Source organism: Leucoraja erinacea, chromosome 19, assembly GCF_028641065.1.
Source record: "Leucoraja erinacea ecotype New England chromosome 19, Leri_hhj_1, whole genome shotgun sequence".
Classification (NCBI taxonomy): Eukaryota; Metazoa; Chordata; class Chondrichthyes; order Rajiformes; family Rajidae; genus Leucoraja; species Leucoraja erinaceus.
Window position 1 is genome coordinate 17,007,649 of NC_073395.1, and position 24,186 is coordinate 17,031,834.

General features: G+C 42.7%; 2 protein-coding genes and 1 long non-coding RNA gene across 20 annotated transcripts in view; 1 reads left to right on the plus strand and 2 right to left on the minus strand.

The window, feature by feature from the left end:
* yaf2 (YY1 associated factor 2) overlaps positions 1-3,181 on the minus strand; it is a 95,311-nt gene extending 92,130 nt beyond the window's left edge. For 9 of the 17 annotated variants that reach the window (XM_055650450.1, XM_055650444.1, XM_055650448.1 and 6 more), the window contains exons 1-2: positions 3,023-3,181; positions 2,415-2,540 (exon numbers count right to left, since the gene is read on the minus strand). In XM_055650450.1, coding sequence (XP_055506425.1) covers positions 2,415-2,540; positions 3,023-3,048 — 152 coding nt within the window. In that variant the 5' untranslated portion in view covers positions 3,049-3,181. Of the gene's footprint in view, positions 1-2,414; positions 2,541-2,819; positions 2,960-3,022 lie in introns of those variants that run through there. The other 8 variants (XM_055650451.1, XM_055650449.1, XM_055650447.1 and 5 more) reach the window with 2 other exon arrangements.
* Positions 2,807-3,804, plus strand: LOC129706273 (uncharacterized). Its single transcript, XR_008725029.1, has 2 exons — positions 2,807-2,945; positions 3,455-3,804. It is a non-coding gene; the product is annotated as an uncharacterized LOC129706273 (long non-coding RNA).
* Positions 3,805-14,504: 10,700 nt separating this feature from the next.
* zcrb1 (zinc finger CCHC-type and RNA binding motif 1) overlaps positions 14,505-24,186 on the minus strand; it is a 31,063-nt gene continuing 21,381 nt past the window's right edge. For both annotated transcript variants that reach the window (XM_055650452.1, XM_055650453.1), the window contains exon 8: positions 14,505-15,530. In XM_055650452.1, the coding sequence (XP_055506427.1) occupies positions 15,390-15,530 (141 nt within the window). In that variant the 3' untranslated portion in view covers positions 14,505-15,389. The remainder of the gene's footprint in view (positions 15,531-24,186) is intronic.

Consider the following 24,186-nt stretch of genomic DNA (forward strand, 5'->3'; position numbering starts at 1 on the left):
TATTTCTCAACTTCAGTCTGATATGACAATTTTTTTTTACCCTTCATTTTCCAACGGTAATTCAATAGAGCCAATCAACCTTTCGTAGAAAAAGGCGCCACAAAAAAAAAACTTCCAAATGACACAGCATGGATGAGTGATTGGACTGTATGGACCAGGAGGGTTGCAAAAGTTTAGCTGGAGAAGTTACAACATACATAGAGCACCGGCTGCCTTGGCTCCTCAATTAACTAAAGGCTGGTGGAGAGGAGAGAAATATCAGCCAGGGATTCAGCTCAGTATCCAGACAGTTTTGATGTAGAGTGCCTGTGTGGACATGTGATGTGGAAAGGAACATCAGGTGGCATACTGAATAGAGGAGTTAAGGCACATACATAAAAACTGGATATTTAGAACATGGAAAAGCACAGAACAGGAACAGGCCCTTTGGCCCATAATGTTTGTGCCATACATAATGCCAGGATAAACTAATCTCACCTGCCTACAAACAATCATGCCCCTCCATTCCCAGCAAGTACACATGCCTATCCAAAAGCCTCTTATATATCCCCATTGTACCTACTTCCACCACTATCCCTGGCAGTGTCGTCCAAACAGCCACCACTACCAACTTGCCCCACACATCTCCTCTTTAAACTATGCCCTCTAGTCTTTGACATTTCCACACTGGGTGAAAGGTTCTGACCATCTACTCTATCTATTTTATATACTTCCTCAGGTCTCCCCTCAGCCTCCAACATTCTAGAGAAAACAATCCAAGTTTTCCAACCTCTCCTTGTAGCTAATACACTCTAACTTCTAAACTCCCTCCATAGTCTCCACATCCTTCCAGTAATGGGACAATGCTGTTGCCCAGTCAAAGATATTCTGGTACATCCAAGTCAATGGCTTCAAAATGGAAAACAAAAATAGAGAAATGCAGAATAAAAAGAACCTCACTTTTCTGATCCACGCCACATAGCTGAAGCAGTGCTGCATAATGAATCTACGAGATCATGGTAACTGACAACCCAGTGGCAAACAATCACCTGGTTTCCAGTTTTGCTAATATACGGTACCTTAAAATGAGGTGCGATTTATGTGCTGAATTTAGCAATTATATACCATAAAAATGATTTGTGCTTCACCATTTCACAAAAAATACCTAGTTAAATATTGAACATCTATTTCTTTCAGCAGTTACGACGTGTGCAAAACAAATATTTCTGTTTTCCTGCTGGTTTTTGACTCCCTATTTTAAAACTCCGAGTCCTGACCTAATCATTGGGAGAAATAGCAAAAGGTTACTGACGCGAACAATGTAAAGGAGCTGATGAATGAAACGAAGATGAGATGAGCACTGTAACATCCCAACTTAATGGCAATGTTTAAGATGATTATTTGATTCCACCAGAGGTTTCTTTCATGTCTGCTCACAGCACTAATGTTTGAATATGAATGAAATAACATTATTAAAGTTATTCCTGAATTTTTCATAAGTACTTCTTATGGAAAAGTAATAACCCTACCCCTAAACCACAAATAATGCATACTTTGGATTTCTTGATTCAAATGGTTTCACTGGGAAAAATGTCAATACACTATTCCTAAAGAAATATCTCATGAATATTAAGCTAGAGGGAAATTAAACTTTGCACTGATATCTCATTCAGTGCAGGATGGTCAGTTTAGCACAAATACTCACAATAGACTCAAACCAATTTCATTACGTCAAACTAGTATTTCAACTGGCTCAGTGCTTTCTTGCCTCATGGCTGAAGTATGTTATAGAAAGCCCAAGTAGGGAAATACAGTAGAAAACTGGTTTCAAGATAAACTCAGATGGTACTGATGAAAAGTCATCAACCCAAGATATTGTCTCTCTTCCCACCAACACTCGCCGACCTGCTGAGTGTTTTCTGCACAATCCATTTCAGATCAATGTATGACAAATTACATCAAGTTATCAATTAGTCCATAATTTTTAGAACAGTAAACACACAATGTCGTTTTGAAGGGAAATATATACGAAAGCTGCTTGATTAGTGTGACCCTTCAAGCTTTTGAGATAATTCTATTCAAGGGCAGAGCCTTTTTGTTTGGTTGGTCAAGTGATTACACTGCCAGATTCTCAAAGCATGAGACGTTACCGAGAAGAAATGGTCTAGAAACATCTTTTAAGTGACACCAGAAACACAATTTCATTCACAGATCTCTGACATGTGGCTCTAAATCTGCACAACAGATAATATGCCGACTAATGTTTGAAATGAAGCACTAAATTTCGAACGGCAAATATGTCTAAGTCTGTACAGATGATGAACGCGGAGAACCCCCCTCCCCTCACCAATCACATTTCAAGTAGTGCAACATTAATTTCCTTATAGAGATATTAAGGACGAGATTAAATAAAACAGGGAAGTGGAAATACTCACCGTGTTGATGTGCCTTTCCTGACATCACACATACTGCATTTGAAAGCCTCTGCGCTGTTCCTAAACGTACAGACGCTACAGTCCCAGTATCCCTCGTCTGTGGAAGGCTTTGGCTGCCTTTTGGGTCTGTTTTGGACAACAAAAGAAATGGAGAAAGAAGGAAAAAATACATAGGTACACCGGCTTATCCTGCGAACAGTTTGCTTTTTTTTGGCTGATCCCAACTCCCCCTCCTCCTCCTCCTCCCTCCTTCTTCTTCCCTCCCTCCTCCTCCTCCTCCCCCGCCACTTCTCCTCCTCTAAAGACCTTCGCGGCAATCGGTGCCGATCAAAAGAAAAAAGGGCCAGATCATTTCAGCGAAATCGCAGCTTCCCATGTCAATTTCCCACGCACGCAAGCACGCACACTGGCGACTGTAACAATCCCGTCCGCCATGGCTGCTACATTGTATCGAGCTCCCCGACATTCTGCTCCACAGCCATCGGCTCCCATTCTGCCATCGGTCAACCTCCACCATGAAAACATTTAAAGGTAGCTCTGTTCCTCTTCTCTCTTTCTCTCTCCCAGCCCCCTCCCCGGAGGGAGTGGCGGGTCCGAAAGTACTCTACCTGGTGGGACTCTTCTTGTCTCCCATAACAGCGTTAAGTCCTTCTGGTTGTTGTTTTTTTTATTATTATTTATTATTGAAACCAGTCGGGATGGCTCAGGGCTCCTCTGCTAGCGCCTGGATTCCCCCGTCCCTCCCCCCCCACCCAGCCCGCCGCCCCCAGCTGTCCGGTGACTCGCCTCACGTGGCGCGCCGGGGGCCAACCAGCTCGCAAGGACTGCAATGAACCACTGGCAGGCAGGCTGCACAAGGCGGTTGGTTTGCACGGCAGCGAGGTCTGCAGCCTTGCGCCTCACCACCACCCCCCACCCACCCCACAACGCCGTCCGTAGCGGGAAGGCACCGTGAAATTTATCTGTGCTCTCGTTAGCAAATCGCTGTGAAGCGACTTTTTTTTTTCCTTCCTCTCTCCCTCCCCCTCCCTCCATCAAAGAGGAAGCAGAATCCCACAGCCAGTTCCCACCCCTTTTATGATGAAATGTTATGACATCAGCAGCCCCACGGCAGGATATCAGAGGCAGCAATTGAATGAATGAATGGGACCGCGGGAGTTTGTGCGACACTGCGAGCTTGAAGGGCTGCCACTGGAACAAAGACATCAACGCGAGAGAAATGTTAGAAATGACATTCATTTTAAACATAGTTTCTGTTTGTAAACCCCAACATCTGCAGTTCCTTGTTTCTCGAAAACTTTGGTGTTGAGTTTACTTTCTAATAAAATCAATGTAGGGCGCTTGTTGAACGCAAGACAGCCGCAGCAATGACCAGAGTGCAACATCAAAATGTTGTATCGTGTGTTTTTATTGTTACCAATCTGCATGCGATGAGAGGGTGCCTCTCGATATCAAATACTTAGGTAGTTTCATCACTAATGGAATGCGTTTAGCTGGTCTTTGAGAGGGGCCACGTGGCTTCTTATTGTTGCACGATAAAGACTTGGTCCCGAGACAGATGCGCCTCCTCAAAGCCTCGGCGGATTCATTTGGCGTTGCCGTGAAGGCCTCAAAGATGATGGTGTGCGGTGTTGGGAGACTTGAAACTCAACCACATAACTGAATTCAACCATTTGCTTTAACCGAGTTCCTTCCTTAAAAGTTCTGGGAACAGAATTATGACACTCGACCCAAATATCCACCCCGCTGTTGGTCTATCTTTTCCTCTATCTTTTCTAGACAGGTGTGTGCCTTTCCAAATCATGTCCAATCAATTTAATTTACCACTGACAGACTCCAATCAAGTTGTAGAACCAGCTCAAGAATAATCAATGGAAACAGGAAGAATCTAAGCTCAATTTTGAGTGTCACAGCAAAGGGTTTGAAAACAAAAAAAATTATATTTGAATGGACAGACAATACCCACAGCCAATAGATTGCTAGAGCCAAAACTGCAGTCATTCCATGATAGTGGACAGTTAAGGGCCTGTCCTACTTACACCAAAACAGCAACCTCTGGTGACCTTGCCCGCCACCCAAGGTTCCATGAGGTCACAGGAGGTTTTGGTCACTCTCTCTAATGGTCGAAAGTGGTTTCCACATGGTCGAGGCTTTCACCTAGGTTGCTGCTATTTTTTTCCAATCGTGATTAAAACCGGCCTCGACTTAAAATAGGTTGCTGTTTAAAAAAATCGATACATTTTTTTGTCGCAGGTCTAGTCGAAGCCGGTTTTCTTCATACTCGAGGAAGGTTTTCAATATATGCGTGGGAGGTGGTAGGATGTTGTCGGTCACCTCGACCTTGATTTTTTTTTTGTAGCGGGCAAGGTCACCAGAGGTTGCTGTTTAGGTCTTCTAAGCGGGACAGGGGCTTTAATGTGACCATTTTGTGGAATGCCCATGCTCTATCTGTAATGACCACATTGAGGTTCTGATTGCATGTCATTTCATGTAGTGTTTCTGTCCAACTCCTGCCCTCTGCACCTGGAGTATCTAGCAGCGAAGTGCCGTCTTTTCTATCTCCCAAGGAATTCATCTCCATTATCATGCATAATCCGCACTAGGCAGGCGATCGGATAGCATTGGAGGAGCTGCACCCTTTACATGGAGGGTGGTGGGTGCCTGGACATTTGGAAGCCTTTCAACATATATCTCAACTGTTTACAACTTGGATAAATGATAGACAAAGGGGGATCTGAAGATCTATCAACTATGCTACAAAATTAAACTACACACGTGTTGACTCGCCATTTAATCGGAATGGCATGGAAAAAAAATTCCCTCTGGCAATTATAAGCACTACAGAAGGTCAAATTAATTATGCATACCTTAAATTGTTACTCCACTTTTCATCAACAGGATGCAATCTAGCCCAACAAAAATGTGGTCAAGCTCTGTTTTTGAAGCAGACAGAGAAAAGACCATCTGTTCGCTAGGAAAGAGGCTGCTAATATACAGCCTATTTCAAGCTTTTACTAATCTGAATGCACTTCCCAGGTTCCATTTCAATCTGTCAAAGTTAGTCCATCAATTTATATAACCTGGCCCTTTATGTATTTTAAATCAACATTAATTTTTTCGACGGTAAATAGGTTCTTGTATATTTTGCCTGAGAAATCCCGGTTCATCACACAAGATCTATAAGGTATCTTTTGATATTCAGGATGATGCATCTTGTGTTGGGTATAATTTTTCTGTATCGATAATTAGTCTTCAATGGCCTGTACACAATAACACCTTGATTATTTTCCCTGTCTGCCAGTTCAGTGTTGTTTTCTACAAATAATATGCATATTCTGTGTTGGTTGAGCCTACTTGTATAATGCTACAATTTACCAGATGTTTTTTTTGCAGTACATTACACTTCTCTAAAGTTTAAACTTTGCGCATATGTCCTTATGAACTTCAGACATATCTCCAAATCATTTAAAAAAAAAGTGATCAGTACAGGGCCCAACATGGATTTCTTCAGGATAACTCCAGGGCAATTTGCAACTGATGAGCACAGCATTTGGACAGTTGGAATTGAATTAATTCTCAATCCAGCATATTCACTTTTCATTGAAACAATGAGGTGCTAACACGATACCTTACCAAAGGGAGTCTGAAAATCCAAGAAGAAAATATCACCAGGATCAATCCTATCCATTAAGCTAGTTTGGGGACTTTATTTTGAAAATTAATCCGCAGAAAGCAACGGGTCTGGAGGGTCCCTTGGCCATGCCCTCAGATCAGCTGGCAGAATCTATCTATACCAATCTTATTTACCAGCTCTTGGTCTTCTCTGCCAAAGCAATTCAAGTGCTCATCCAGATATTTGTTTGAACGCCTTAACAATACCATCCTCCACCATCTTCTCAATGCATTCAAATATTCAAAACATTTCGGGATCTATGGGCTTGTTCACCATGGACTCACTGTTCCTCAATACACTCAAGTGGTCCACCATTCATGTTGCATGACTTGCCTTTATCAGACATTCCATTTTGTACTTAACAGGATTGAATTATATCTGCCATTGATCTTGTTTTATTAATTAATCAATATTGTTCTGTAACCCAAGATTATTCTCTTCATTAAATGTATCAACAATAAAATTTTGATGTAGACACAAAATGCTGGAGAAACTCAGTGCGACTGGTGGGAAAGAATGGATGACGTTTCAGGTCGAGGCCCTTCTTCAGACTGAATGTCAGGGGATAGGGAGAGAGACTAGAGAAGACTATAGGAGAGAGACTAGAGATATGGACGGTTAAGGTATGAAAACGACAGATCAAAGCTGACGATCAAGGAAATGCACAATGGTTCATTGTTAGCTGAGGGGTTGACAACGAGGCGTAAAATTAGTCAAGAAACTAATTGGAGAACTGGAGTGAGGAAGGGATGGAGAGGGAGAAAACAAGGATTACTTGAAGTTAGAGAAATCAAAATTCATACTGTACCTCTGGGTTGTAAGCGCCCCAAGTGAAATATGAGGTGTATTTCCTCCAATTTGCGTTGGGCCTCTCTCTGACAGTGGAGGAGGCCCAGGTCAGTAAGGTCCAGTATGCAAATTGGAGGGGAATCTAAAGTGTTTAGCAACCAGGGGATTGCGTAGACCTAGGTGGACATCGGAGGTGTTCATCGAAACAATCGTCAAGCCTGCGCTTGGTCTCGCTGATATATAGTACACACCTGGAACATCCGATACAGCAGATGAGGTTGGAGGAGATGCAAGTGAATCTCTGCCTCACCTGAAAGGACTGTCATGGTCCTTGGATGGAGTCTAGGGAGGAGGTATAGGGACAGGTGTTGCATCTCCTGCGGTTGCAGGAGAAAGTCTCTGGTGAAGGCGTGGTTTGGGTGGGAAGGGATGAGTTAATCAAGGAGTTGCGGAGGGAGCGGTCTCTGCAGAAAGCGGAAAGGGGTGGAGATCCCACTGGAGGTGGCAAAAATGTTGGAGGATTATGTGCTGTATGGGGTGAATTCACATAAATTTTGATGTCATCAGCAAACTTACTATTCATGCCTCCTACATTCATATTAATATATTAATGCATTATTGATGGAAGCACACAAGCCTCTGAGGGGTCTTGACAGATGCGGAGAATATTTTTCTTCTTGTGAGTTTATATTTTCCATTTAAAGCAACATTAAGACATAATTTTATCAAAAGGCCTGGAACAGAGAAGCTGAGTTTCATTATGGGCAAATCATAGCAACAGAGAGAAAGACTCGATTGAAATGTGGTACAATCCGATTTGGCAATGGATACATAAATGAGTTATTTTCCTTGGACTTTGAACTTGAAGCTTACATTCAAGGGAAAGGACTAGAAAGACAGAAACTTAAAAAAAAAAATGTCAATAGGTATATCCCTGATGGTAGAAGTGGTTGTGACTGCAAATTCTGCAGTGATCAACTGCTCGTGAATCCTGGGACTGCGGAAAATGGACAGAGTGTTTTATTTGCCTTGTTAGGTGGGTTGATGGAAAAATTAACATTCAGGTCTTGATGCAAAGAAATGATCAGAGACTGATTTACAAATTGCCACGATGAGAGCATCAATGCCAACTGAATGTTGAGATAAAGGGGAACTCTGAACGTGGGCAATGGAAGATATTTAGGGAAGATAAGGATGCAGTGAATTTATTATTAGTTGATATGGAGGCTGATGTCTCAGCGAATGAAATCAGGAAGTACAGATTTTACATGAAATGCACATGAGTGGAGAACAGAGATTCTAGGGACGAAAAACTGCCAGGGGTGTAAACAAAAAGATTTAGAGGTCATTGCTGGACTAACATCACCATGGCAGGCTCAGAACTGATGTTGAAAGTTATAGTCAGGCTGGGAGATTGCCTTATGGAAATTCCTCAATCAGCTCTTCATCAAGGCCTCGTATCAAGGTGATAATTCCTAATAAGATAATGGATTCCAAAGACCATGATCATTTGAATGTATATTCTGGGAGCTGGCACCCAAAACATCTGCTCCCAGACTGGATGGTGCTGGGCAGAGCTGAAGGAGTCAATACAGAATTACCAGCGGAAATGGGAAGAAGGATGTAACGAGTGGTCTGGAAAGGTAGTGCCTACCTTATGAGAATGAAAATTTTACATTACATTTAAGGATGTGCATTTTACTGTACACATTTTACAAATGCATAGATGTGATCAAAGCTAGAAAAATGACCTAAATGTAAAATCCATGAAGAAGCAGCGAGACATAGTGCATATTGTACGTTGCTGTAATGCAGGATGTCAACAACACTTTCAAAGGATGCTGCAAACATCTTATTTGACTAATTCATATAGTTTCTACAGATATGCAATTTATTAACAGACATTACCAAACAGCAAAACATTTACCCCACCACTAAACAGCACTATATTTTCTTGGATTCTAACATATTATTCGATAATTCAGATCAACTAGTTTTGCATTTGACACCAAATAGAAAAACAAGGACCAAACTTAATTATCAAAACTAGCAGCACAATCAAACCTGGGTTAATTACTCGTCTTAAAAACTGGGTCTGATGAAGGGTCTCGACCCGAAACGTCAACACGTTGATTACTTCCTGGGAACTACTCTGAAATGGTAAAATGAACAAATTTTACATCTTGACAATGATTAATGGCCTACTCCAGTTACCTGACTGGTGTAATTATCTTTTACCACTCAATTCCTGTTGAGTGTTTCCATTACTGGTCATAAGTAAACATCCTTCTGGTGAGAAGCTGTGTTTGTAAATATTTTTAAAACATGCCTTTGAGGTTTGGTGACACGACATCAGAGAATGCCAATGAGGCATCAAAAGTAGTCACGAAAACAGACCTGACAATGTAGAAACCCCAGAGGAAACATTTACCAAGTAGTTCCAAAAGGTAAAATGGACATATGGCTGAAGTGTGCTGGCTATAAATGCAGGATGTGTTAAGTGACAGATGTTGCAGTGCATTGCACTGGGTTTTCTGCATTTCTGATCAAGAGTCAAGAATATTTAATTGTCATAAGTAATGACAACGGAACAATGAAATTCTTACTTGCAGCAGCATAATTGGCCTGTAAATACAATAATCATAGATAATAAATATTAAAGAAAATTCAATAAACTAATAACCCCAATACTATTTCAAAATAAAACAAATCCTCAGTGCAGCAAAGACTTTCTTCGGGACGGGAGGAGTGAAATGATAGTGTGTCCAAGGTGGGTGTGGGCTGACGTTTTGAGGCAGCACCTGGTACAAACCCCTTCGATGGGGAGGTCAACACCCATGAAACAGTCAGTATGGTCTCGATTGTAGACCTGTGGAAGTTCAAGAGAGTGTTTGATGGCATACCAAATCACCTCAATCTTCTAAGGAAGTAGCAGTGTTCTTGGGCTTTCTCTTTGATTGCATAAATGTACTGGGTTCAGGACAGATCTTCAGAGACATGCACGCCTAAGAACTTGAAGTTATTGACTCTCTCCACTGCCGATCCGTCGATGAAGACAGGTTTGTGGACCCTTGATCGTGGATACCAGAATTAGCAGGGCTCAGAGTCCCCAGTGATTTGGATGGACAGCGGGCAGCATTTAGACCTGCAATGGACCCCAACTTTACTTCATTCTATGCCAGATCCACATCTTCTGTGTTACTACAACGTTCAAGCACATAATAGTCTTCAATCATCGGAAGAGTAGGAAGTTTTCTAAAATCCTCCAGTCACACAGATCAAAAAGCTGACGATATGATTCTGTGAAATGAAAGCCCCAAATCAACAGAAAAATCCTAATCAAAAAATTAAAGTTAAATAATAGTCACGGCACTTGGTCCAGTTATGCTTACTGGCACCTGGTTGTCCCATTGGGGATTACTGGCTATTAGATGCTAGAACATTTGAACTTCTTTAGACTTTACTTTAGAGAAACAGCATGGAAACAGGCCCTTCGGCCCACCGTGTCCATGCCAACCAGCGATCACCATGCATTAGTTCTATCCTACACACTAGCAACAATTTACAGAAGCCAATTAACCTAACAACCTACATGTCTTTGGAATGTGTGAGGAAACCAGAGCACCTGGAGAAAACCCACGGTCACAGGGAGAGCGTACAAACTCCACTCAGACGGCACCCGTAGTCAGGATCGAACCTGGGTCTCTGGCGTTGTGCGGCAGCAACACTACCGCTGCGCCACTGTGCCGCCCCTCCATTGTTTATACCAAAAATAGACAAAAAAATTCTGGATTAATTCAGTGGGTCAGGTAGCGTCTTTAGAGAAACTGGAGAGGAGACGTTTCTGCTCGGAACCCTTCTTCAGAGTTACTCCAGCTTACTTTGTGTCTTCCTTCTAGTTGTATGTCAGTTATAGCTTGCAAATTAGTGGTAAGTGCATGTAGAGGTTTAGAATAGGTTTATGGTGGAAAAAGCAAGCTGATTGTGTTCTCATACTTTGTTGTGAGTTAGAGCGAGTCACACATGGAAACAGGCCCTTCTATGGACACAGACACACACACAGACACAGACACAGACACACACACACACCTTTCTTAATTGTTTATCATAGTCTTTACAATGTTCTATGTTTACATATCTTGTGCTGCTGCAAGTAATGATTTAATTGCTCCATTTCGGGACATATGACGATAAAACACACTTGCCTCTTAAAGAGTAGTCAGAAAATTAAAAGATAATGGAATTATGTAGAAGATTTTAGATAGGCACATGTTTATGCAGGAAATGAAGGGATATGGATCATATTCAGGCTGAGATTAATTGAACTTAGAATCATGTTCAGCCTGAGACAAGGAAGCGTGGGATGTAGCATGTGTTCATTGCGAACTTAGATCTCAAGTCATCTTCTATCTCTTCAGTGATAGCTAATCTACACGAGGACTCAAACAGGCACTTTATACAGAGATACAGGGGATGAGAGAAGTAGACAAAAATGTTCAATCCTTTGGATCTATTCTGACTAGCATAGTTAAAGTAACGTGGACGCTGTTCTAGACTGATGCATAAACAGCATCAGTCAAATGTGCACAAAATGTGTAAGGGTAATAAAGGAAACAAAATGTTCAAAACACGTCTGAACACAATTTTTGTCTTGGTTATCTATTATAATATAAAACTCTGATCTTAGATGTTTACTTGTGGGTTTGTTTGCTTGCTTGAACTTTTTCTTTGATTCACATCTCCTCGAAAACCCGACGCGGCAACAATGAAATTTTTACATATTCCGGTAGAGATTTACCTCATGATTGTAAAAACCCCCTCATCTGTAAATTTGATTCGTTATTTCCCAAGTTGTTTACTAAAATTATTCACCAATCTGAGATCTTTTTTGAAGTTAATGAGCAGAAGTGAGCTGGATGACGTCACAATGCCTCTGATCCTTGCGGCAACCTGCGCAGAATTTTCAATGTGAAGCCACGACCTGCGAGTTACGTGGCTCAGCCGCCCTCACCAGGGCTCTGGATTAAAGCCGTTGAACATGTGCTCAAGTCGTGCTGCGCGCTCCGCTGGGAGCCTTCAAGTTCTACAACATGGCGGCGGCAGTCATTATCGCAGCGCGGGGAAGTGCAGAGGAAAAGTGGCCATGGCGGCCGTCACAGGGGATGACCTCCTCTCCGTCTCCCCCACCCGATTGTCTGTCACGCTGGCGGGTGTGCTTCGTGGAAGCCACGATCGGCCGGCCCTTCCCTGCTTTTGACCGTCCTCGGATCGCTTTGGGCCTCACTCTGGTCCATGCCGGCCGCAGCCTTGCTTGGGCCCGGTGGGGAGGCTTCTGCACTACGACCTGGGTAGGTGCTGCCTCAGCCCCCTCCCCGGGTCAGAGAGAAAGAGAGAGAGGGGGGGGGAGAGAGGGAGAGAGGGGGGTGGAGGTGGAGAGGAGATGGGGGAGGAGGGGGGGGGAGAGGAGAGGGGGGGGCAGCAGAGAGGGGGGGGAGGCAGGGGGAGGGAGAGGGATGAGGGAGAGGGGGTCCTCCCTCCCTCTCTGCTCCCCCTCCCTCTCCAACCCCCCTTTCCTCTCTGCCCACCTTCCTCTATGAAGCCGTCAAATGTGCACAAAATGTACAACAGCAACAAACCCTGTGACGCTGCCGCCCCCACCCCTCAATCTATACCCCTCCCCCTCTAGTCGCGCCTACGCAGTTGGAGCTTATGCGCGAGTGGATAGGGTGGGGGGTGGGGTGAAAGGAGCGAATTAATTATATTAATATAATATCAAGGAGTGTGTGTGTGTGTGTGTGTGTGTATGTGTATATGGGACCCAAGGCAGCAGCCCTCCCCCCGCAGGGGACGGGAAGCAAAGGGTCCCCCTTGTGTCTAGTTATCTCTAAATGTACAAAATATAATTACAAGTACACATTCAATTATCGTGTAAATATAATAAATGCTATTACATATTTAACAATTATGTTTCTATTCATTTTTAATTCAGGAATCAAACAGAAGTATCTGGAAGTTTGCTAGTTTAGCTAATTTATTTGGCACACTTTCCCATGGTAATTTGAATGATCAAAGTAGACCTAGTCTTCCTTAAACACCTAGTCTGAGCTATATTGTTTAATATTTCCACTCATTTCTTCTAATAACACCTGGTGTTCCAAAAATAGTAAAGGTAAAATGGATTGGTCAGAATGTCAAATGAAAATTACAACAGAAGCTTAAAAAAGACAGTGATATTTGGAGTAGTTTATAAAAAGAGGCTGAAGAGGTCAAGCTCTGAGGATAATGGTTTAAAATGTGCTATGAAGGATTAAGGCATATTTACTTTCAAGACCGTAAGATAATACATTCTGCATCTTTAGTTCTTGCTAAATATATACTAAATAACTTACAAAATGGCAGACACGATTAATCACAGTTGCATAATGGAATGCAGTACTTACAGCAGTTAAGATTACCAACAGTCAAAATGATAGAAAGTAATTTACCAATGCTACTTATTCTTTATTCACATATACTAGAATTTTCTTCATCACACCTCATGGGAACATGGTTGATGCACTGTTTAACAATGAAAGAATCATTACATCAAATGACACATTTGTGTTATTGTGCTCTGAGATTATGTTTCAACCAATTTGTCCCTTTAAGACTAAACCCTTTGTCCATCTTGGCCATTTAAACGCAAAAGGGATCATTGCTGGGATTTTGTAAAGTTGAAATTACTATTATCAGTAATTAGATAGTTTCAGATCCAAATGGTTGCTATAGATAAGGTAACATTAACCATATTTTAGGAAAAATCCCCCAAAATTGCAGTAGGAAAAACAGGTACGGTAAACCCTTGTTTTTACGGACCTCTTTATAACGGATTTCGGTTATAGTGGACTGACCTATCGATGGCTACCCATACCGTTTACTGCGCCTACGCCACCCTTGACTCACGCCACCTCCCCAACCGCTTGCAGCGCTTGTTACTCCGCACCGCCTTCAGCTTGTGCCGTCTCCCGGCCTCCTGTAGTGCCGGCTGTCCCCGCACCACCCCCCAGCTTGCGCAGTTTCCAGGCCTGACCTTCTGCCGTGCCTGCTGCCGTCACCCACCCTTACCTGCACTCCTGCCGCCCGCGACCACTGGCTCCATCGGCAGGCCGGGGCTGTCAACTCACCTGGACTTCAGGCCCAGTTCCGGAATGATAGTCTGAAGATGGATGTCGACCTGAAACAACACCTATCCATGTTCTCCAAAGATGTTGTCTAGCCTGCTGAGTTACTCCAGCACTTTTGTGTATTACCACCAATTGCAGTTGTTTGTTTCTACTACTAATGCAATAATAATACCACTCGGTTATAATACACAATCAATAACGGACACCATTACCCCTCCCCCCATGGTCCGTTATAACAAGGGTTCACTGTAATTAAGAATAAATATGCAAGTAATAGCTAGGGCATTTGGGAAGCCAACTAGGGTTTAAGGGGTTTAAACAGTCAAGCCACACTGTTTTAAGTCCATATGGCTCAATTTCTTTAAGACATAACCAAGGGCAGAATTTAATTACAGATGTGAACAGTTCCCAGATTGGAGGTTGCACATGCTCTAAAACAGAACAGAATAGCCTTTCTTCAACTAATTAAAATCCAAGATCTTTCGGTTTATTTCGATAGATTATAGTTGCACCAAACATATAACAAATGGTAATAAAAGTTGCCAACAAATATAACAATGTGAATAACTTCTTACATGTTCAAGAAATTGAATATCAATAAAACAATGGGAAATTTTCAAAAACCTGAATTCCCCGTGTGATCTGTTGAAGAGAAATTACAATGACCTCAGAAATTAAAGTTTTTGATAATTGCACACTGGAATGCAAATTAATTATTCACATTAGATGGAGCTTTGAAGTTTTTTTTACCCATCTTTCATGTATATCACTTTTGCTGCAAATAAAATCTTTGGCTAATACACCGTTATAAGACAACAGTATCTTTCTGCATACTCTTTAAACTTTCTGGAGGCACTGCCATTTCAAATGACAATTAATTCCTGCTTTTATTCTCAAGTGGGAATAATGTTGGTCTGAAACAACTCTGTGTTATATTTATATGCAGTATTTTATAAAGTGTAGGTATAAACAACAATTTTGCCTTGGACAGCAACAAAAGCTTTCATGATTATGATCTTCACAACAAAATTCAACCCATAAAAGCCGAGTCAATATTAAAATTTGGCTACGACAGGCAAAAACATGTCCATTCATCTGTACTTGCTGTGAAGTATTCGGATGTGGAAGCGGTTGGCATGCTTCACAATAATCCTTTAACCATGACTAAATAAATCACTAACAAGATAAAAAAAATTCACATATTCCAAGTATCAAAATATTTAGTCCATATATTTGTAATGGTTTCGGGGACCCAAGAAGCCATAAATTCTAGTCTAACGAATCTGGACCATTTAAACACCATTTCTCTCTTTAAATAAATATGTAACTCTCATTGTAATGAAATACAATCTAGTCACTCAGCTCCTCTTCATCACTGAAGTATGCACTTTTCTTTATCCGTGGGCGCTTCGATAGTTCAGATGTTGAACATTCACTTGCGTCACCAGCAGTCTGTTTACGTCTAAGTTCTTCCTCCTCAATTTTTGCTTGCTGTTGAGAACAAGTATTAATACATTAATAGCTGACAGATATCCCTAATTTATTTGGTGGCACTACCTTACACAACATGGATATGTTCTAATTCAAGACGTCTGTATTGCAAGCGGGCACTAATTATAATGCAACAAATCTGTTATTCATCTCCAGTGAATGAACCTTAACTCACGGTGAAACAATGCAAACTGAAAATTAACCAGAATTTCCACCTGAGCATGCCTTGTGGAACTAACATTGTGCACAGAATTCCCAAGCCTTGGTCCCTGCCTGACCCAATTTTTCAAAGCACAGTAGATTGAGCTGACTTAACAGAAAGGCTCAGGCAGCAGATCCTAAGAATATCTCAGAATATCGCGACATTCTTTATAAACTCTGTCAAAACTACACCAACAAAAATTCATTAAAGGGGATTTAAATAAAAAATGTATTTAAAACTTTAACCAAACAACTAAAATTAATCAAACAAAATAATTCAAGAACTTAATATTTTTCCTACTGGCAGTTCCCCTTTAAATGGATAGGATTATAATTCCTTCACTTGTTCTCACTAGTATCAAGTTCGGGGCCCAAACCCTCTCTTCAGACAAATATTTCTCCATGACTGGTTTCAATACAAGGTCCAGCAATTGAGTATGCAATCAGGTGCAATAGGTGATATCAGCCAGCACAATCACCATCTGTAATCATTATATATGTATGGCTAAATGGAATTAAAAACATGCCAATATCTCAGTCCTAATGCAGTGTCTCAACCTGAAATGTCAACTGTCCTCTCTGCCTTCAAAAATACTGCGTGACCTGTTGAGTCCATTTCGCGCGCGCGTGCGTGTGTGTTTTTAATGCCATACCAAATTTTCACAATCTTCTAAGGAAGTAGAAGCATTGATAGCATTTCTTTATGATATCATCACAATCGCTGGCTTCAGAAAAGATCTTCAGAGATATGTACACCCAGGAATTTGAAGTTTCTGAAATCTCTCCACAATTGTGGATCCTCCGCCATCCTCTTCCAAGGTCAACAATCAGTTCCTTGGTTTTACTCATGTTGAGAGTAAGGTTGTTGTTCAGGCATCATATGGCCAGTCGACCGATCCTCCTCTTATATGCTGACTTCTCATCACCTGTAATTCGTCCAACAGCGGTGGCGTCGTCGGCGATTTTGAAGATGGAGATGGAAATGTTTCCGGCTACACAGTTATGAGTATCGAGTGAGTAGAGCATGCAGCTTTGAGGTGCTCCTGATGATTATCGAGGAGGAAGTATCGCTGCTAATTCGTAGAGATTGTGGTCTGTTGAGGAAGTCGAGGATCTAGTTGCATAGGGATGTGCAGAGACCAAATTCCATGAGCTTGGTAACCAGTTTGGAGGGGATGATGGTGTTGAATACCGAGCTGTAGTCTATGAACAACAGCCTAACGTATATGTTTTTATTGTCCAAATGATTCAGTACAGAGTGGAGAGCCAATGAGGTTGCATCCTCCGCTGACCTGGAGTGGCGATTGGCAAATTGTAATAGGCCCTGTTTCTTGTTGAGGTAGGAGTTAATATGAACCATAACTAACCTCTCAAAGCACTTCATCACCATGGACGTTAGTGTTGGTAGTCACTGAGGTACGTTATCGAACTCTTCCAGGGCACTGGTATTATTGATGCCATTTTAAAGCAGGTGGGAACCTCAGACCTCAGTAATGAGTGGTTGAAGATGTGTGCAAAAACACCAGCCAGTTGAATTGCACAGGTTTTAAGAACACAACCAGGTATACCCATCAGGTCCAGATGCTTTCCTAGGGTATACCCTCCAGAAGGATCTTCTGATGTCTTTTTCCCCATGGTAGAAGTATCAAAAAAAGGGCATCAGGTTAAGGTGAGAGGAAGGAATTTTAAAGGGAATATGTTTTTTTTAACATGGAGAATGATTAATATCTGGAATCTTCTTCAGACTGATTGCAGAGAGGAGCGGAAAAGAAAATTGAAAGTGAAAAGGGGCCAGACAAATCACAGTGGCTACAGATGACCTCAGGCAAGGGGGTTCCTTGATAGGCAGATTGATGGAGGCTATAGATAGAAACAGGTGTGAGCCCAAGAGGGATACAATATTGTTAATTGTGATGCAAGTTGAGGACTTTTAGTGGCTTTTTAGGGCAAAGAAACTGTCCCACTTAAGTGATTTTTTTAGGCAACTGCCAGCGACTGTCACAGTCGTAGCAGGTCTCCGAAAAAAAGGCAACTGGACCCCTCCTACGACAATGTCTACGACAACCTACCACCTAGTCGACGTCAAGCTACCTACAACCGGCGATCCATTAGGATATCCACCTATGACCACACCTACAACTACACAGGCGACAACCTACGACAAACAAAGTCAACCTATGGCCACCCCCGACAAGCTACGACAAGCAACGACCCTGTTGGCAACAACTAAAGACAATTCAGTCGCCGGTACCTGTCGCCGGTTGACGTAGGTAGTCGCCAATGGAATTCACCGAAGTCAGCACCCGGCGACAACCAAGGTCACCTGGCGACAACCTGCGTCATCCTTGCGACAACCTATGATAGCACCTGCGACAGGATAAGACAAGCTATGTCAAGCCCACAGTTGCCGAAAGGTTTTGAACATTTCAAAATCCAGCAGCGACCAGAAAAACGATATGACTCTTTAGGCGACTTGAGGAGACTACTCACAACCATACAGGCGTCACCCCGCGACCAAGTGGTGACAGCCTAGTCGCCTGTAGTCACCGAAAAAATTGCCTATGTGGGACAGGGTCTTAAAGGGGAATGGTGTGTTGGAGGTGGGAAAGGGGAGGCGAAGGGAGGTGTTTGTATAAGTTACTTACAATTGCAGAATTCAATGTTCATACCGTCGGGATATAAGCAACCCCAGCAGAAAATGAAGTGCTGTTCCTCCAGTTTGCGTGAAGCTTACTCTGGCAATGGAGGAGGGCCAGGAAAGAAAGGCCAGTATGGGAATGGGATGGGAGGTAAAAGTGGTTAGCAACTGGAAGTTTGGCCTTGGCAGACCAAGCACGCGTGTTCGGCAAAGCGTTCGCCGAGCCAACATGTACAAGAGCCCACATCGGGAACATCGGATGCAGTAGATAAAAGTTAGAGGTGCATGTAAATCTCAGTTTCACCTGGAATGACTGCTGGGGTTCCTGGAAAGAGTCAAGGGATGAGGTATAAAGATAGGTGTTACATCTCCTGCGGCTGTAAGGGGAAGTATCCAGTTTGGGTGGGAAAGGATCAATGAACCAAGAAGCTTTAGTGATTAGGTCCCTTTGAACAACATTATCCAATTTTGCACAATTTAAACAAGTCACCAATATTATATTTTGTGGAACAAAGTAAATAACTTCAGATATTTTTCCATATAATATTGGAAATGCCATATTCTTGTCCACTTACTCAACTTGCAAGTATCAATCAATCAATCAATCAATCAAGCAATCATTCAATCATATACTTTATTGTCATTCAAAAATACACCAACAAATGCAAATCTGAACGAAATTTTGTTGCATCTGGCTCACCAATGTGGCTTAAAGTATCCCCATTAAGCCTTATTACATCTTTCTGCCTTTTCAAAATGTTATCTAATAATGGGTCATCAACAGACTTGGATATATAACATGTGGTTCCCTCAGCAAAATGGTCTATCCTGTGAATAGTTGCAATCCAAGCATTGATTTTCTGCCAACTCCATTCATCACACCCTGTCAACCAGGATCCTATTAACCAGAAAAAGATCCACTTATTCTCAACCTATATCTGTAGTTCTAATTCCCAATTTTTGCTTTCTGTCGGATAACTAGTTCTCAATCTAAATCAGTATATTACCCTCAGTTCTATCTGCTCTAACTTTTTTAACCAATGTCCTGTGTAGAACCGTGATTGAAAGCCTTCTGAAAATCAAAATACCCCATATTCATCGCCCCCCCCCCCTTATATATTCCACCAGCTGGATGCTCAGAGACCCTATTAGTCGATTAGTTAAACATGATTTTCCTTCCATAATTCCATGTTGACTCTGGTCAATCCTATTATTCTTTTCAAGATGCTCGAATAGTACATCCTTCACCTCAACTCTCATAACTCCCCACCAATGACACGGATAACAAGTTGATAGCAAGCAAGCAAGCAATGCTAAACCTCCATAAATTATTGGTTAGGCCCCAGTTGGAGAACTATAGTTAATTTTGAACCAGTGCAGGGTATGGAGGAGATTTACTGGAATGGTAGTCATGTAAGGTTTCAGTGGTGTAGAAAAAAAAACAGCAGCTGTTTCCTTCGAAATTAATTAAAACGTACTTTCAAGCTGTGCTTAATAACAGTGTTCAATTTGGGTTCTGTCGGGAACAGTCAGTTCTATATCTCATTACTTCATTCCAAATGGATTAAAAATAAACCCAAATTCAGAACATACCCTGACACATGGAGACATAAGATACTGCCGAGGCTGGAATCTTGCTGGAGGAACTCAGTAGGTCAGGCAGTATCTGTGGAGGGATATGGAGAACCAGAGGAAAAATGGTGGGGAGATGGGAATGGGGAGGGTGTGGGGTTGGAAAAGGGGTGAAGTGAGTGATGAGCGGGAGGAGGAGCAAAACGGGGTAAAGTTGAGTGGTGCAGGTGACATGTCTTACTCCGCCTGGGTAGCCAACAAGCCAACATTGAATGTTCCAATTTCAGGTAATAAACCTTAAGCTGCTTCCTTCTCTCTTTTGATCTCCCCAGATCGTCTCATACCCATCTTTTTTTTTCCCACTCACAAATAATTTTTCCCACTTTCCAGCTAATGACATCCTTCCTACAGCAGACCAACTAGAACTGTGCACAGTCCTCCAAATGCTTTAATAACAACTTGTACATCTGTAAGACGGCACAGAGGTGTAGTTGGCAGAGCCGCTGCCTCACAAAGCCAGAGACCTAGGTTTGATCCTGACCAGTTGATGCCTATGTGGAGTTTGTGTATTCTCCCTGTGACCGTGGCTTTTCACCCGGTGCTCTGCCACATCCCAAAGACATGCGGGTTTGTAGGTTAATTGTTCTCTGTAAATTTCCCCTAGTGTGTAAGGAGTGGATGAGGAAGTGGGATAACATAGAACTAGTGTGAACAGGTGATCGAAGGTCGGCATACACTCGGTGGGCTGCTGGGCCTGTTTCTATGCTGTTCCTCTAAAATAAACTAAACATAACATCCTAACTAGTGCCTTCTTCACCATCATGTCACTTGCCACTTTCATGGGATTATGTACCTACACCCCTAGGTCTCTGTTCAACAACACTCCCCAGAGCCCTATACTTTAATGTGTCTATTATGCCCGTGTTTGTCTTACCAAAATGTAACATTTCACATTTATACAAATTAAACTCCATCTGCCAATCATTTTCACTGTCCACTATATCATCAATTTTTGTGCCATCCACAAACTTACTAACCATGCCACATAGTTACATCATTAATATAAATAACGAACAAATGTTGACCCAACATCAATCTAGGTGGCACACCATTGGTTTCAGGCCTCAAGTCCGAAAAACAACCCTCTGCCACCACTTTCTATCTCCTACCTTCAAGAAAATTTTCTGTTCAATTGGCTATCTCACCCTGGATGCCACATGATTTAGCCTTTCATACCAGCCTTCCACGTGGTAACTTGTTAAAGGCCTTGCCGAAGTCTATGTATACATCATCTACCATAATGCCTTCATCAATTTTTCTGGTCATCTCTTCAAAAGATTAAATCAAATTTGAGAAACATGATTTCCCACACATAAATCAAATCCCTCAACCAAATTTGTCAGACACTATTTCCCTAAGTACAGTGCCAGAGTTCAGACAAGTGGAGCCAATTTCACCTCGTCTTGAATGTGCCTGGTGTATGGCGTTGCATTTGCTATCCTTCAATCTGTGGAAACTATTCTACAATTCATTTAATTTTCTAAGATGACAATCAGTTCACCAATTTTTCCTCAAGCATCTATTTCAAAACCTTAATATGCAAATCATCAGGTTTTGGGGTTTATGACCTTTGAGTGCCATTGATTTCTCTAATATTTCTTTTTAAACAAATGCCAATTTCTGTCAACTCCAGAACTGTAATCTTTCACAATTAACAGGAGATTTTCAGTGTCTTCCATGAAGACAGAGTCAAAATATTTGACATCTTTTCATTCTTACACATCCATCAGTGCTCATAATACGAATTTGGAAGAGGTAGCAACTCTGTAACTCTACTTGTTCTGCCATTTAGAAATATCGTAAATGACCAGATTGTAATCTCAACTCTGCATAATAATAATAATAATAATATCTTTTATTGTCATTGCACATCAGTGCAATGAGATTTAGTATGCAGCTTCCAACCGATGTCAAAAAATAAGATAAATAAATAAACTGCGCGACGTGACCATCTGAGGGAGACAGTCCAGGGGGGATGGAGGGGGCACTCAGCAGGGCCGGTTCAGAGCCGCTATAGCTCTGGGAATAAAGCTGTTTCTGAGTCTGGAGGTTCGGGCGTAGAAGGCCTTGTAACGTCTGCCGGAGGGAAGTAGTTCGAACAGTCCGTTACAAGGGTGTGAGGAGTCTTTATGGATGCTGACGGCCTTCCTGAGGCACCGTGTGTGGTAGATGCCCTCCAAGGCTGGTAGCTGTGTCCCAATAATCCTCTGCGCTCTGTGGACGACACGCTGAAGAGCTCTCCTCTCCGCCTCCGTGCAGCTGAGATACCACACAAAGATGCCATACATTAATATGCTCTCTGTGGTGCAGCGGTAGAAGGTTGTCAGCAGCTGTTGGGGCAGACAAGTCTTTTTTAATGTCCTCAGGAAGAACAATCGTTGCTGTGCCTCCTTGACCAGCGCAGCGGTGTTGGTGGACCATGTGAGGTCCTCTGAAATGTGAGTGCCCAGAAACTTAAAGCTGGACACTCTCTCCACACGTTCCCCGTAAATGGAGATTGGGGCGTATTCTCCATTATGGGACCTCCTGAAGTCAATAATCAGCTCCTTGGTCTTGGAGGTGTTTAGTGACAAGTTGTTACGTGCGCACCAGTCCGCCATGTTCTGCACCCCCGCTCTGTATTTTGTTTCATCACCGTTGGTGATCAGCCCAATCACTGTTGTGTCGTCTGCAAACTTCACGATGGTGTTGGTGTCGAATGCAGGAACACAGTCGTGAGTGAAGAGGGAGTAGAGCATGGGGCTTAGTACACAGCCCTGTGATGTGCCGGTGCTCAGGGTGATAGTGGAGGACAGGTGCGGGCCCAGTCTCACTGCCTGCGGTCGCTCCGTCAGAAAGTTCAGGATCCAATCGCATATCGGCGAGCTGAGGCCTAGCTGGTGGAGCTTGGTGGTGAGCTTGGTGGGGATGACCGTATTGAATGCAGAGCTATAGTCAATGAAGAGCATCCTCACGTACGTGCCCTGTCTGTCCAGGTGAGTCAGGACAGTGTGAAGAGCCAGAGAGATGGCATCCTCTGTCAATCTATTTGCCCTATATGCAAATTGATGAGAGTCCAGTGAGGCAGGGATGCTGGATTTGATGTGGGAGAGGACCAGCCTTTCGAAGCACTGCATTGGGATTGGAGTTAGGGCAACTGGGCGGTAGTCGTTCAGGTTGGTGACTTTAGACTTTTTCGGCACTGGCACTATGGTGGCTATTTTCAGGCACTTGGGGACCGTTGCCAGAGATAGAGACAGATTAAAGATTCTCGTGAATACCTCCGCCAGCTGTACAGCACAGTCCTTTAGTACCCTTCCCTGGACTCCATCCGGGCCTGCAGCCTTGCGTGGATTGATCCTACGCAGAGCGCACTGTTCCTCCTGAGTGCTCAGTGTTAAGGCCTGTCCCTCCGCCATGGCCAGGGTTATTCCACTCCTGGTGGTGTTGCCATTTTCGAAGCGGGCAAAGAAGGTGTTTAGTTCGTTGGCCAGTGTGATATCACCGTGGGGGCAGACGGGGCTGCTCTTGTAGTCAGTGATGTCCTTGACACCCTGCCACATGCTTCTGGTGTCCGCGGTATTGAAGTGGTCTTCCACCCTTTGCCTGTGGATGTCTTTGGCCTTTTTTGGCCTTTTCCAGTCTAGCTACAGTAACCTTTTATCCCTTACCAAGAAGCTATCTACCTCTGCCTTAAAATTAAACTTGCTTCCACTGTCCGCTGAAGAAGTTTTGATATTCATTACTAGAGCAAGGATTATGCCATAAATGCCATGTGCTTCATGCCCTATTTGATGATTTCACCAAGATAATGCCTTTTTCATGATCGAGTGCCTAAATCTGCCTTTTTTTGCCGTTTTGCTAAAAGGTCGTGCTATTTTCTCGAGTTGTACTATGATTACAATGACGTTTTCTATGTTAACACGTTAATATTAATGTTATTAATTACCCTCAGAGGAAAAAAGCTGCACATCCCCTCAGACTTAAATGGGTACCTAGAGGAAGCCCACTTGGTCACAGGGAGAGCACCCGAGGGCAGGATCGAACCCGGGTCTCGAGCGCTGTGAGGCAGCAGCTCTACAGCTGTACCACTGTCTCACCAATGCCCCATTTAAGTAAATCAGAACCAAGCAATAACATTCTAATATCTTTCCTAAATACAGTAAAAGGTTTGTAGGATGGAGGCCTGGTTAGTTGAAATTGGGG